This window comes from Myiozetetes cayanensis, unplaced genomic scaffold (assembly GCF_022539395.1).
Source record: "Myiozetetes cayanensis isolate MyiCay16 unplaced genomic scaffold, myiCay2020 scf6-25, whole genome shotgun sequence".
Lineage (NCBI taxonomy): Eukaryota > Metazoa > Chordata > Aves > Passeriformes > Tyrannidae > Myiozetetes > Myiozetetes cayanensis.
Window position 1 is genome coordinate 35,424,815 of NW_026087853.1, and position 12,655 is coordinate 35,437,469.

General features: G+C 39.4%; 1 protein-coding gene across 1 annotated transcript in view; it reads right to left on the bottom strand.

Annotated features, from left to right (window-relative positions):
- Window positions 1-12,655, bottom strand: part of STARD9 (StAR related lipid transfer domain containing 9) — a 102,749-nt gene that overhangs the window by 7,366 nt on the left and 82,728 nt on the right. Inside the window, 7 exon segments of the mRNA XM_050336281.1 lie at window positions 211-394; window positions 1,189-1,386; window positions 2,173-6,001; window positions 6,004-7,914; window positions 7,917-9,761; window positions 9,764-9,821; window positions 9,823-12,654. Coding sequence (XP_050192238.1) covers window positions 211-394; window positions 1,189-1,386; window positions 2,173-6,001; window positions 6,004-7,914; window positions 7,917-9,761; window positions 9,764-9,821; window positions 9,823-12,654 — 10,857 coding nt within the window.

Sequence of the window (12,655 nt, forward strand, 5' to 3'; positions counted from 1 at the left end):
CTTTTTAAAAAGATCTCTTTTCAGTCCCAGTTTTTGCTCTTTCTTTACTTCTCAATCCCCTTACTTAACTTGCTGGTCAAATGTAGTTGTTAAAGACTGAAGATTTTACCTTAGCAACACAATTACTCAGTGCTAGCCCAGAAAAAAAATTACATAAAAAGAAAACACTGAGAACTTCAAGATTGTTTATACTTTCAATATAATGCTCACCTTCTGTAGCTGGGAAAATATTTGTTCCCGTATACGCCTTTTTTCTTGCTCTGCTCTCTCCCGAAGTTTGTCCCTTGCTCGGGCAATTTCAGTTTTGGTTTCTTCTCGTGCTCTCTGGTAGTCTCGGAGCAACAGTTCAATGTCTGAAGGATGTTGAATGCTTCTTCTTTTTGGTTCTTGAACTCTGTAAAAATAGGCAAGTAAGGGGAAACACAAATAATTACATGAAATTTTGCCACCTCTACAAAATACCATGAGAAAACCGTATTTCCCCGTGGAACAGGAAAGTTTGCCAGAAAAGCAACTGAAACCCACCACATGGGCCTCCAAAAAGTTTCTCTTTGCTTGCTGAAGACTGAGCAGACATTAGTCTTGGAAAACTACTCAGACTGCAAGTCCAGTTTACCACTGACATAATTGCAGTGATTGCACTGGTTTCTAAATCAGCTCTTCATATGATCTAAGGTCAGGGTTTTGGCATATCACATCTGAGATTATTATTTTGGAAAAATAACTATCTCCTGACTGCAAAGGAAGCGAAAGTTTTTAGGGGATATGGTGGGGAATCAGAAACTGAAATTCTAAATAGTGATGTGTTGCAGAAGTTTTCTGAACTGAAACGAAACTGAATTCTAACAGAATGTGGCTTTTAAGTTAGTGAAGTAGTAAGAAGACAGATTGGTCTCTAATCAGTCCAGTCTGAATACTGGGCTATCCTCATCATACGCATATAATAAATTAGACACTCGTTATGGACTTACTTAAATAAAAATAGACAGAAGTTTGTAATGAATTTTTTTTTTTATATCAGGTACATGTTTTTTCTGAAAGCACTTTCTATCCCAAAGGTTTAACGTGTTCATATTGAGAAGAATTCTACCATGGGAGTCTTGGATGTCGGTAACAACCATTAATGTGTGCCCATTGTGAACACTGCTAATGAACATTAGGCCAAAAGAGAGGTTTCTAATGCCCTACCGGGTATTTTCCACCACATCTCTCCTCAGCTGCTGCAGATACTCTCGGCGTCTGCTAGGGAGATCTGGATCCCTCTGACTTGGATCCAGAGTCTGGAACAGACTCAAATGCTTTTGAGGACTCAGACTTCGGCTTCTTTGGTATCTTTGCAACCTTTTTTCTCTTTCCTTCCTCAGAGTTTCGATAGCTCTCATGTGTCTGTTAGGAAAACATGATTACAGTGACAAAATGCACCCTGCAAAGTTAGGTTTTCTGATTTTTTAAAGTACTTAAATATTAGGTAGCTTTGTAATGTAAAAATTTATAGGAACCTAATACCATCTAATACTTCTTTGTCTACATACTGACAGATGATGCAGAAATTCTAAAACTGCTTTTCTAACAGCAGGAAATGCATGAGAGGGTCTTGGTTACTGCTGGTACTAGCGGAGAGACAAATTGAGATGGAGATTAATGCAGAAGCTGGTAAATTTTTTGTTACAAGAGTTTCCTATACTTAATTCTACAATCAATCACAAGAATCAAGCTTGGATCTTGATTTTTTAATGGTTTATTTTGCATATTTATGGGGGTTTAAAATTTATTTGGTTTATTTATACTGCAGCATTTATTCACAGAAGCATGAACGAGATATCCCCATAAATAGGATGTATCAATTATTTTACATTGCAATATATCAATTAAATATATTCCCACCATCACCAGGTGCACATGAAAACGCTCACAGCTACTAGAAATTTTAGGAGTGGAGTGGCACGAGATTCGAATTACACCTAATCATATATTTTCCCTGTTTTTCATGAAGTAACCCCAAAATTTTGTCTCAAATGCATTACTTAACAGTTTATAAAATAAGCTTAATACTATATCTCTTCACATATACTTCACTCAGTCTAAGTGGTTAAGTGCTCATTACTAAATGCTATTTAAGTTGCATGAAGTGGGTTCAAAGTACTTAATACAGCACTACTTTAAGCAGTTTACCTTTCATAAAGTTGCTGCTTCACTGGAATTGCCACTGTATCGTCTGCATTTCCACTCTGAAGGACCCTCAGCAGGGCATCTGTTTCCCCAATGCCATAATTGAGTTTTGCTTCGGTCAGTTCCACTGTGAGGGGATGCTGATGCAAGTCCAGGTGAACGCCAGACATGATCTGGGCACGCTCTCTCTGAAGTCTCTCGATCTCTCTGCTCCTGCTGTCACAAAGCTGGGATTTCTCTTCCATTTCTGTTGCTCGTGTGCTTCTAATCATCTTTTCTGCCTGACTTCGTAAATCAGTCACGCTGCCACTCAAGCTGAGTAACGATGGAGAAGGGCTGCCCTTAACACCACACCAGTTGCTAAATTTATTGTGTACGGGTAAGTCACGGAGGCTGTAGCTCCGAGGCCTGTATGGTTTTGCAAAAGTACTATTTTTGTTGAGAGGGATTTCGGTGTCACATTCACTTTCAGTGACAAAACCTGTATTGTCGTCTCGGAAGGAAGTCTGCACATCACTCACATCAGAGAGTGGGGGAGGGCAGCTGTTTTCATTCCTCCAGAAGAAATCATGAAATCGTAGAGAAGATGCTTCTACCAGAGGTTCTGAGGATGTGCCAGCATTTGTCTTACTTGAACAAGTGGCACTAATTTTTTGATTAAAAAGTAAATCAGCATTTGGAGATGGATAGTTATGAATCAAAGCGGTATCAGAATTCCCAATGTACTTTTCATGTCCGATTCCAGCTGAAGAACCTCTTCCTCCCCTCGTAACATACATACAATGAAGCGAATGTGCCAGTGAACCGTGGTCTCTGACGTCACCTGTTACAACCTCACTGTGGCCCGACACCTCTAACATACTGCTAGAGTGATACAGCCGCTTTGCACAAATGGTAGTGTGGGTGTCAACCATCAGTCTGTGCTCTTGCTCCAAGTCTTTTGAACCATCCTGTCCTAAAAGCTCTTTGGCTGCTTTCTTCCCTGAGAAACTTCCGGATTTCTTTCTTATGCCCTTATGTTCTGTAGAAGTGCTTGATTCACTCTCTGTTTCTGTCTGTGAAAAATTGTCCACGTGAGAGTGCATGCTGGACTGTGGACCTGCCCTCTGCTTTCTCTGGTTGTGAAGGGGACTTGAAGCGACACTGGAATATCCAAGGCGTTCCTTAACAGGGCAGACAGACTTGCTAAAAGCAGTCTGGCTGTTGGGACTAGCACTAAGAGTAAGAATAGGGGAAGAGGCCCTATCGACTAGTAGGGTATTTTTGTAACAAAATTTTCTTTCTGCTGGAGCCTCTGTTTCATTGACATTTCTTTTATCTTGCGTGTAAGATGTTGGAGAGTAAGAGGTGCTATTAGTAGGGCTGCTAACTACAGTGCACGAAGAATCATCTTGCCCTGAACTTGGCAAAGATGATGTGAGAGATGAAACTCTGGTACTAGCAAAAGCATCCTTCTGCTGTGCATTAAATGACGTTTTCTGAAAATGTAAGATAGGAGCGGAGGTTCTGGATAAGAGAGGCAGATGCATAAAGGAGTCTTCCAAAATGCTGTCAAGACTGTCGTGGAAGTCAGGATTGCCTAGACTTTTCATCCCTGTTTGTTCTTTTATTCTTTCTTCAAGAGACAGCGTTTCCTCTTTCCTTTGGGGAATCTTTCCTGTTGTATCTCCACCAATTTCTTTACAATTGTTTACTGCCTGAGCTGCCCTCAATTCATTTTCTATTTTTGCCTCCACTTGTTTTTCTTCACGTTTGCTTTGAGGTTCTTCCAAAATCTCGGTTTGAGTGCCTACATCTGCTGTAGTCTGAGTGCAGCTATCTGATCTGGTAGTCTTTACAGCATCTTCAGTTCCTCTTTGATTGATTTTGGCATTCTGCTCATTATCTATAGAACTCTGTTGGGAGAGGTTTCCCAACAGCTCAGAAGTGTTCTGAAGAAGCTGTGATAGATGCATGGACAGGTTCTGCATGCTTGTCCAAGAAGGTTGAAGAAATAAATTTCTGTTTGTTTCCTCCCTTTTTGCAGAAACATCTGTATAACTTCTCTGGTGTCTTCTCTGCCTTTTATACCTTCCTGTAGTTGCTGTTTGTGTTCCCTGCTCACATGTAATCCCTGGTAGTTTTTTAGAAGACCTTTCAGACTCAGAAGGATATAGTAGTACAATTTCATCAACCTGCATAGAGGAGTTACCAGGTTGTGCAGAAGGATTCTCAAATTCAGCAGTGTTGTTCTCTGAATTAGTTTCCAATGTTTCACTGGATACGTTGCTATACTGCTTGGTACTGTCACTCGAGTATGCAGATTGAAAGTCTTGTCTGACAGCATCCCATCCTTGAAGACCTTCAATGCTACTTAAAGTGCTTGATAAAACTTTTGCTGTAGCGTATGAACTTAGATGAGAATGAAAAGGAGAATTTTGAGAATTCAGTCCATTGTCCGCACTGGAACATCTCATAACTTTATGGTTTTCTGTACTTAGAGGAATTTGATTGCAAGAGACATCACTTGCACTTCCAAAAACATACTGTTTCCAGCCAATCTTGCATGATCCATCTTGTTGCCATGAGTGAATATATGGGTTGATATCACTTGAACTAAAGTGGATTACATCTTTATCGTCTTGTGAAATTAAATCTGGCTGGTATCCACCTTCTTCGCCTTTCCCTTCACTACACTGAGATACAGAACTACTCTTTGAATGGACATTTACTTCTGCACCCACAAGACTGTGAGCTGTGGGCAGTAAGCATGATGGAGACTGAGTAGCACAGTCTTTTAAAGACTGGCTGCTTTGGCTTCTTCCTGCAAAATTTTGTAAATTTTTGGGATCATAGTTTGCAAACTTCTTAGTTTGTGCCATTCTTTGCTGAAATCTGGGTTTAGATTTAACCTTTAGAAAGTTCTTTGATTCCTGCTTTGAAAATCTTTCAATTTCATAAAGATCATCTCCAGTTGGTGATGGAGGCTCTACACTCATATTTAAATCTTGTAGTGATTTAGATGCAGAATATAACAAAGGATCTGCCTTGGATGAAGCTTCCAAAGTATATTCTGTATCAGAGAAAACAGCAATAGCTGGGGCTGATACTCTGTGACTTTGTAAATAAGGTCTCTGTTCACTTTCTTTACAGCTCTTTGTATTCTGTGTAGCAGAATATGAACTTTTGCTCCTGAATTGCACCAATTTAGGTTCTTGAGGAGGCAAATCATGGTTTTCTGGCAAAAACTTTATGGAGGTAGTTTCATTACTTATTACAGAAAATTTCGGTCTTTCTGATTTCCAAGTTTTATTCCTTGTTATAGTGTCTCCAGCTGTTGAACAATTGTCTACATCGGCATCATCAGTAGGGCTATCAACACTTGAACCTGTATTACTTTTGCAAGGTAAAATCTCTTTTCTCCACTCTGGGTTTGTTCTATTTGGTAGGTGTTCTATGTGTTCACCTGTAGGCACATACTGACAATTATCTTGCAGATCTGCAGGGTTTCTTTCAAAACCCAAGACAGTGTGATACGGGTGCCTGGGATCAGCACTTCTGCTGTGTGTGGGATATGCTGGACTAACTGAACTGCAGCTGTGGTCAGGATCCACTTCAACATCTCCTGGATACAGAGTTTCAAACACTGTAACTTCTGAGCCTATTAATTCATTTGAAGAATTTGAGGATACATTAGTTTGCTTTTCAGCAGGTTTTCTACTTAATGTTTTTTTCTGCTCTGTCTTTGCTGCAAGATGTTCAGGCTCAGTATTTGAATACAATTCTTCCTCATTTCTGTTAAATGTATTTCTCATTTGTCCCTCTTTAACAAGAATTGCCCTTTCAGTATTGCAAAAGGTAACGATGGTAATAAAAGAGGATTATCACTTAATATTTCCTCTGTGTGTTCTGTGCAAGCTTCGTGTGGTAGAACCTTATCCCAGTGATGCTGATCGACTTTTATATCATTGTCAAGTTTTTTATGATTACTTCCAGACACAAGTTCCACATCTACAGCAGAATTTTTGCATGGACTACACTCTGTGTCTGACACTGGACAATGCTTATTTTCTTTTGCAAGAGAAAGTAAAATACTTCCTGAAGCACATAGTGGCTCATCAAATACAACAGCCTTATCAGACTGAGTGTCTTGTATTTGAGAAACAGCAAATGGAGAATGTTTCAATATATTTGAATGTGAAATATCATATGTGCCAGTTTCACCATGGCCTATATCTGCAGCTAAAGATGATTCTGAAAATGCCACTAAGGATGGGTGATTGACACTTGCAAATGCTTGGGGAAAGTCTTCTTTCACAGAGCACATGTCTGCAGAACTGGAGGTCACTTTCTCAGTCAAAAAAGTATCCTGAAGTGCATCCTCAAGCTGGCTAAATATTAGAGATTTTGAGTCCTCAGGTAAACAAGATGTGTTACAAGCACTGAAGTTCTTGGAGCTTTGAAATGATGTATCAGTTGGAGTTTCTTCTGTTGAGTAGGATGAAAGAGACTTTGATTTGTTACTGCCAGTCTGCCCTTGGCTCTGGAAAGCAAGCAAGTCTGATCCTGGTACAGTCACACCATTAGTGTTACTGCTGTGATCTGAGTATTCATGAACTTTATTTTCTTTTATGTCATTGCAGTTCTGGAAATAACCTTGAATAATTTTCTCCTTTTGATTTCTTCCCACTTTTTCAGGGAGTTCATTATTCTGAGCATATGTGACCTCTGCCACTGGAGAATTATTTTTCTTTTCATCTCCTTTTTGAGAAACACTAGGAAAAGTTACAGATACATTTAAATCAATTGATTCACTTTCAAAGTATTTTGTTTCTTCAGAGAGAATAGCATCATTTTCAGTTTTGTCTCCATTGCTGGCAATCAAATTACTTGCAGATGATGCTGGACAATTCAGAAGACCAGGAGAATGTTCAGAAGCACCCAAGTTCCTATTATAATTTAGAAACTCTTTACTATAATGTGAATTTTCCCTTGTAGACTTGTTCAGGCTTTCTGAAAGGGCTGAAGCATGCTCAGAAACAGCGTTGCCTGATTGGTCTATGCAGCACTTTTCAGAAGTCTCATGCCCCTGATTTTCTCCAGGCTCATGCTGATATCCAGCTGCACCAGGAAACTTGGCCTTTTCAGTTTTACTGTTTGCTGTAGGATAGCTTGTGTTTAAAAATTCCTCCTTCTCATCATGCAGTGATGAACTCCCCGACTGAAGTACTATCTGGGTTGTATTAATATTGTGAAAGATTTTTGGTGTAGAGATTTCTAGTAAAGAATGCGTTTCCCCCATCCCTATGTCTTCCATCACTTCTTCCTCTGAAGAAGAAAGCAGGTTTGATTTATTCAAGAGCAGTGAATCAGGCACAGTGGTATCCTTTTCCTCCTGAGTTGTATCTTCCATGGAATTAAGACAGTAATTTAATAGTTTATTAACCATAAAATCCATACTGTGTTCTTCATGAGCATCCTGAATAATATCTTCAGAAGAATCTAATATTTCCAAGGAAAATGATTTTCCTTTGGTTGTTTGCTGAAGTACAACAGTTTCAGACTCAGGACCACCTGCACTGCAGGAAGTGAAAGAGCTGCTCTCATTGACATGTTGTGCAGATATGGCATGATCAGGTGCATTTTTAACTACAAAGGATTCTTCCTCCTGCCTTTCTGGTGTGGTCATGATATGTGAGAAAGCTACACTCTCACTTTGCGTTTTATCTCCCATTTTGTTGCCTGTAACAGATGTACTGACACCTCTTCACTCTCCATTAATGTTTCATAGTAAGGCAGGACAGCTCCAGTTCCAAGACTGCTGTTAGATGGTTTTGTATGTCCTTTTGATGCAGTGGGAACATTTTGAACAAGATGGGAATCATCACTTCCTCCAAGATATAAAAAGTGATTTACAGACTGGCATGGGTAGTCTTGAAGTTCTTGGTTTTTTTCTGTAGGCTTCAGTGTTGCTGATGGATTTTGTTGCTTGTTGATGTCTTCGTTCTTTCTAGAAAAGCTGGTAGACACCCACTGGCTTTTTCTCAAGATTTCATTTAATCTGCTGTCATCATGTGTCATTTGGTAGCTATCTTTGTTTTCAGGGAATAGTTCATCCAGGTTTTCTAAAAAGATCAGTTCTACCTCCTCTGTGTTTTCTACAAGCATCTGCTTTTGTTTGTCTGATTTGGCCATTTGTAGTAGCTTCATCAAAAGCACTTCCTCCTCCTCAACTCTACAGCCTACTGGATCCAATTCACAAACATCAGGACTTTTTCTAACAATACCAACATTCAAGTTTTCTGAAGTGCTGTGCTCAGGAGATCGCGTAGCACAACTTGTATACCTATGTCTGTCGAGACTTGTAGATTTTTGTTCAGTTCTGCGTTGGTTGTTACCAGCACTGTCATCACCTGAATATTCACGTGAATTGGCTACATTTCCTGTCTCTGTAACAGAGTCTACTGAGTCACCATCTTCACTTATTTCAGTAGGATCACGGTATCTTGAATCATCCTCTAACAGCATATTCTGTTCTAGTTCTGAAGCTGTCAGGTATTTTTCAGGGATCTTAAACTGATTTAAACTTTCCTCTTTGTCATCTCTGTCACAATACATCTGATGCACAGCTGGAAACTGTTCAGTAAATAAAACATTTTCATCTGTGCACATGTCTTCTTGCAGCTCCTTGGTGTATGTCACAGTAATTTCTTTTTCACTCCCAGTTACTTCACATTCATTAACTTTGTCTTCCTGGGGCAAACAATTGGGTAGACAAGGCTCAACTGAATTGTTAGAACTTATTTGTTCTTCATTTTCAAGTTTTTCTAAAATATTTGCTTGCCTCCTTGTGATTAGTATTGTTGCACCTACATTTTCTGTTGTTCTGTTCATCTGTACAAGCCCCTCACAAGTATCAAGGGACCCTGAAATATTCTGAACAATATCTGTTGTGTGGGAACACATAGCTGAAGGAGTGGTTTTGGGAGCAACAGAAAACTCTGGTGAATAAACACTTATTTCTGTTTTCTCACTTTTTTCTCTTTGGCAAAAGCTGCTTGTTTCATGTTGGCTGCCAGAGTGCAGGAGTGCTTTTGATTCCTGAGTATGTTCTACCTCATTGCTGGCTTCCTGCAGTTCATCTTTGTCCACTTCTTCACGCATCAGGCACAGATTTGCATTAAACTCACATTGAACTTCACAAGCTACAACATCAGTAGGTTTCTTTGGATTCTGAGATAGACTAATGTCTTTAAAATCCTTTCCTCTCCTGTCTTCAGTTACACTTTGAACTTTGGTTTCTGGATTGTCAGGTAAACTTTCAATCTGTCTGGATTTAATTTCCAATGCATTTTTTTCTAAGTTGATTACACTATTGTTTAATTGGTTAATTATTTCTGCATCACTGTTTGCCTCTGTATTCTGATAAGGAGCTATGGTTTCTTCTGGATCAGTTTCTAAGTTTCTTAAAAATTGGGATTCTTTATTTATATATGAACTCTCCTCTTGAGAAATGGTAGCTGATGGATTTGTGTTGCATTCAAATACCCTTTCCAACTGTGAATTCACATCATCTTCAACAAGAAAAATGTCCTCTGGGCAAGCACTTTCAAAAAAGCTTCTTTCTCTTTTCTTGATTCAAGTAAAGATTTGTTCTGTGTTTCTGTTTCCAGAGAGAATGGTGGCATCAAATTCCACAGAAATGTCAGCTGTTTTATGTGTGCTGTTCTTCTGCTCTGTTGATTTTGAAGAGCAGGTTGTGCAAAGGCAGCCAGAATGTACGTCAGAACAACTTTCTGTGGCATTGACTTCCACAGTAATACTAGATGTATCATTACAACCTCCTTTCACCACTGTGACGTGTTCCGACAGTTTATCATAATTTTCAGTCTCAGATGCACTTTGGAAAAGATTAGTTTTCATTGAACGTTTGTAAAGTATGCTTGAATTAGATTCTGGGAGAAAATCATTTGCAGTTTCACAAATAGCAGCAGAGAAAGACTTAGTGTCTTTCCCATTTACATTCACTATGAAATAACTTACTTCACTTACCACTAAGTTTTCATATTTGGATGAAAATTCTTTCTGAACTACAGCCTGAGAATTCAAGGCATTGTGTTCTTTGCTTTCACTGCTTTCTTCTCTTATATTATCAGTGCATAATGTAGAATTGTCTGAAATTTCCTGGGATAAGCAACTTGCCTGACTGTCTGCTAGAGCACACTCATGGGAGTAATCCTTTGGAACAGGGTTGTGTTTGAATTCATAATGATTCAGTGAAGACAAGTCTTCATCCTTTGATTCGTATTCTTCATGATCCATAAATGAAGGCACCTCTGGCACAACCTCTGCCAAGCTATCTGTGCTTGTTTCCATACAGATTATCTCTTTTTCAGACATCTCTACTGGTGTTGCAGATTGGTCGTAACTTGCACTGGCAGGGTGACACTGATATGTTGTCTCCTCTGAGGAAAAATCTGTCTCTGTTGTTACTTCTTCTGTAGATATTTGTTCATAATCCGTTTCTTGCATTGTTTCCAAATCACTCTCCCCAGACCTGAGGAGACCTTCTGTAACAGTTGATTCTTCTGCTTGTCCAGCCAATGTCTGAAACTCATAGCTGCTTACTAGAGAGCAGTCCTTATTTGTTAAGTCACCGAGAAAGAAACCTTCATCACAACATCTTGGTATTTTTTGTATGGGAAAAAGCTGCCCATGGTTTCCAAATGGGATGTGTTTTACTGCAGATGTCTGTGTTGAGGTCATATTATGAGCAAGTCCCATAGAAGATTCAGCAGCAGGTGCATTGAGAGATGCACTTCCTCTGCCTGAATCTGTCACACTTGATATTGCCATCAAGTTATTACAGTCACTGTTGAGCTCACCTTTTGAAAAAGTTCTGAAGAAACCATCTTCTAAATCTGCATGTAAACAGCCATTCCTCCGCTCCACAGTCTGCACGGAGACAAAAGGTGTTTTTTTCAGAGTGTGATCTTTTGGCAGCTCTGGATGAGTTGTGGGGAGAGAATCCTCCGCTTTCCTAGATACCAGTGACAAGCAGTCTGCAGTGGAGCTGCTTTCCAAACAGCTGAATGTTTGCGTGCATTCACTGGTAGATCTGTAAGTAGATAATTCATCCAGTTGTTCTTGTTGAGGATGATGTGACTTTGAATGTTTATAATAATCATGTTTTGTGGAAGTAGGAACAAAAGAAGAACTTGGTCCTACTGAGCTAACAAATGAGGACATTACATTTTGAGATTCCAAGGATGAATTTTCATTAGAGTTTGTCCATTCCTTAAAAATCTTATTTAATGATCCACTCTCAGAAACTCTGCTTGCAGTTATTGTTTCAGGTAAAGGTAAATCCGATGTGTCAGAGGAGAAAACTGAGTTTATTTCGTTTACACGATGTGGTAAGTGAGTAATGCTGTGAATCTGCTTAGAGCCAGAAACAAAAGAAACTTCAGCAGCTGACTGCTTTAGATCATCTTTCTTCAGCCAAAGGTCTGGTTTGCTCAAAGAACACAGATGAGCTTCCTGAAATTCCAAATTTTCATGGGAAGAAGGTGTTGTTATTCTGGGGTTGCTGATGTCAACCTTTGAGTCACAGGAAGGCCAAGCATCATTAGTAAGCAAAGGATTTTCACTTGCATAATACAGTCTTTTATCAAGACACCTTTCTTGTTCTACAAAGGAGACTTTTGTCCCTTTCAGCAACTGCTTGCAAGCATTACTGGAAGCAGGATGTGGCTTAGTGTCCAAATAAAAGGAACTGCTCAGCTTCAGATCGTAACTTGTTCCTTCTGTATCTCTGTTGCAGGTCTTGGACTCATGGTCTTCTTCAATCTGTATAGCTGGTAATCTAGGAGTTTGTAACTTCCAGAAAATCTCTGTTGGTACTTCATCAGATGAATCAGATTTGGATTCTTCTACCAGTTCTTCTGCTGGCATCTCTTCTCCATCAGCTAAACTATCCAGAGAAAAGCTTCTTTCAGCCTTTTCCAGGTTCCTACGAGATGCGTATGATGTCACAAAAGATGAAATATGGTGCTCAGTTCTGCTTTTGTTAAGCTTAGCTGGCTCATGATGGATGTTTAACTTGTGAAATTGGCTTGTTTTTTTCTTTTTGGCTTTATTTTCTTTTTCTACCAGAGAGTCTTGTGACATTTGACTGTCATCGCTCTCAGAATCTTCTGTGTTGGCAGGACATTTATTTCTGTCAAAATCTTCTTGTTTCGTTTTCTCTGGGAAAGCTTTTGCATAAGCGCAGGAGAGAGAATCTACAGAATAGGAACTGTCTGTATCAGAAATCTCATTTTCATCATCCTCTTGCCAGTTCCCCAGCACATCTGTGGCTGTTCTGGACACTCCAGCACTTAGCATCTCAGCACTGTGCCACTTTTTTTCAACATAAGAGAGCGGTGCCTGTGAGTTCATCTTAGTGAGATTTCCTACTGATGTGGCTGCCACCAGAAATTCTTTCTGTTCCACTGGTGATTTCTCA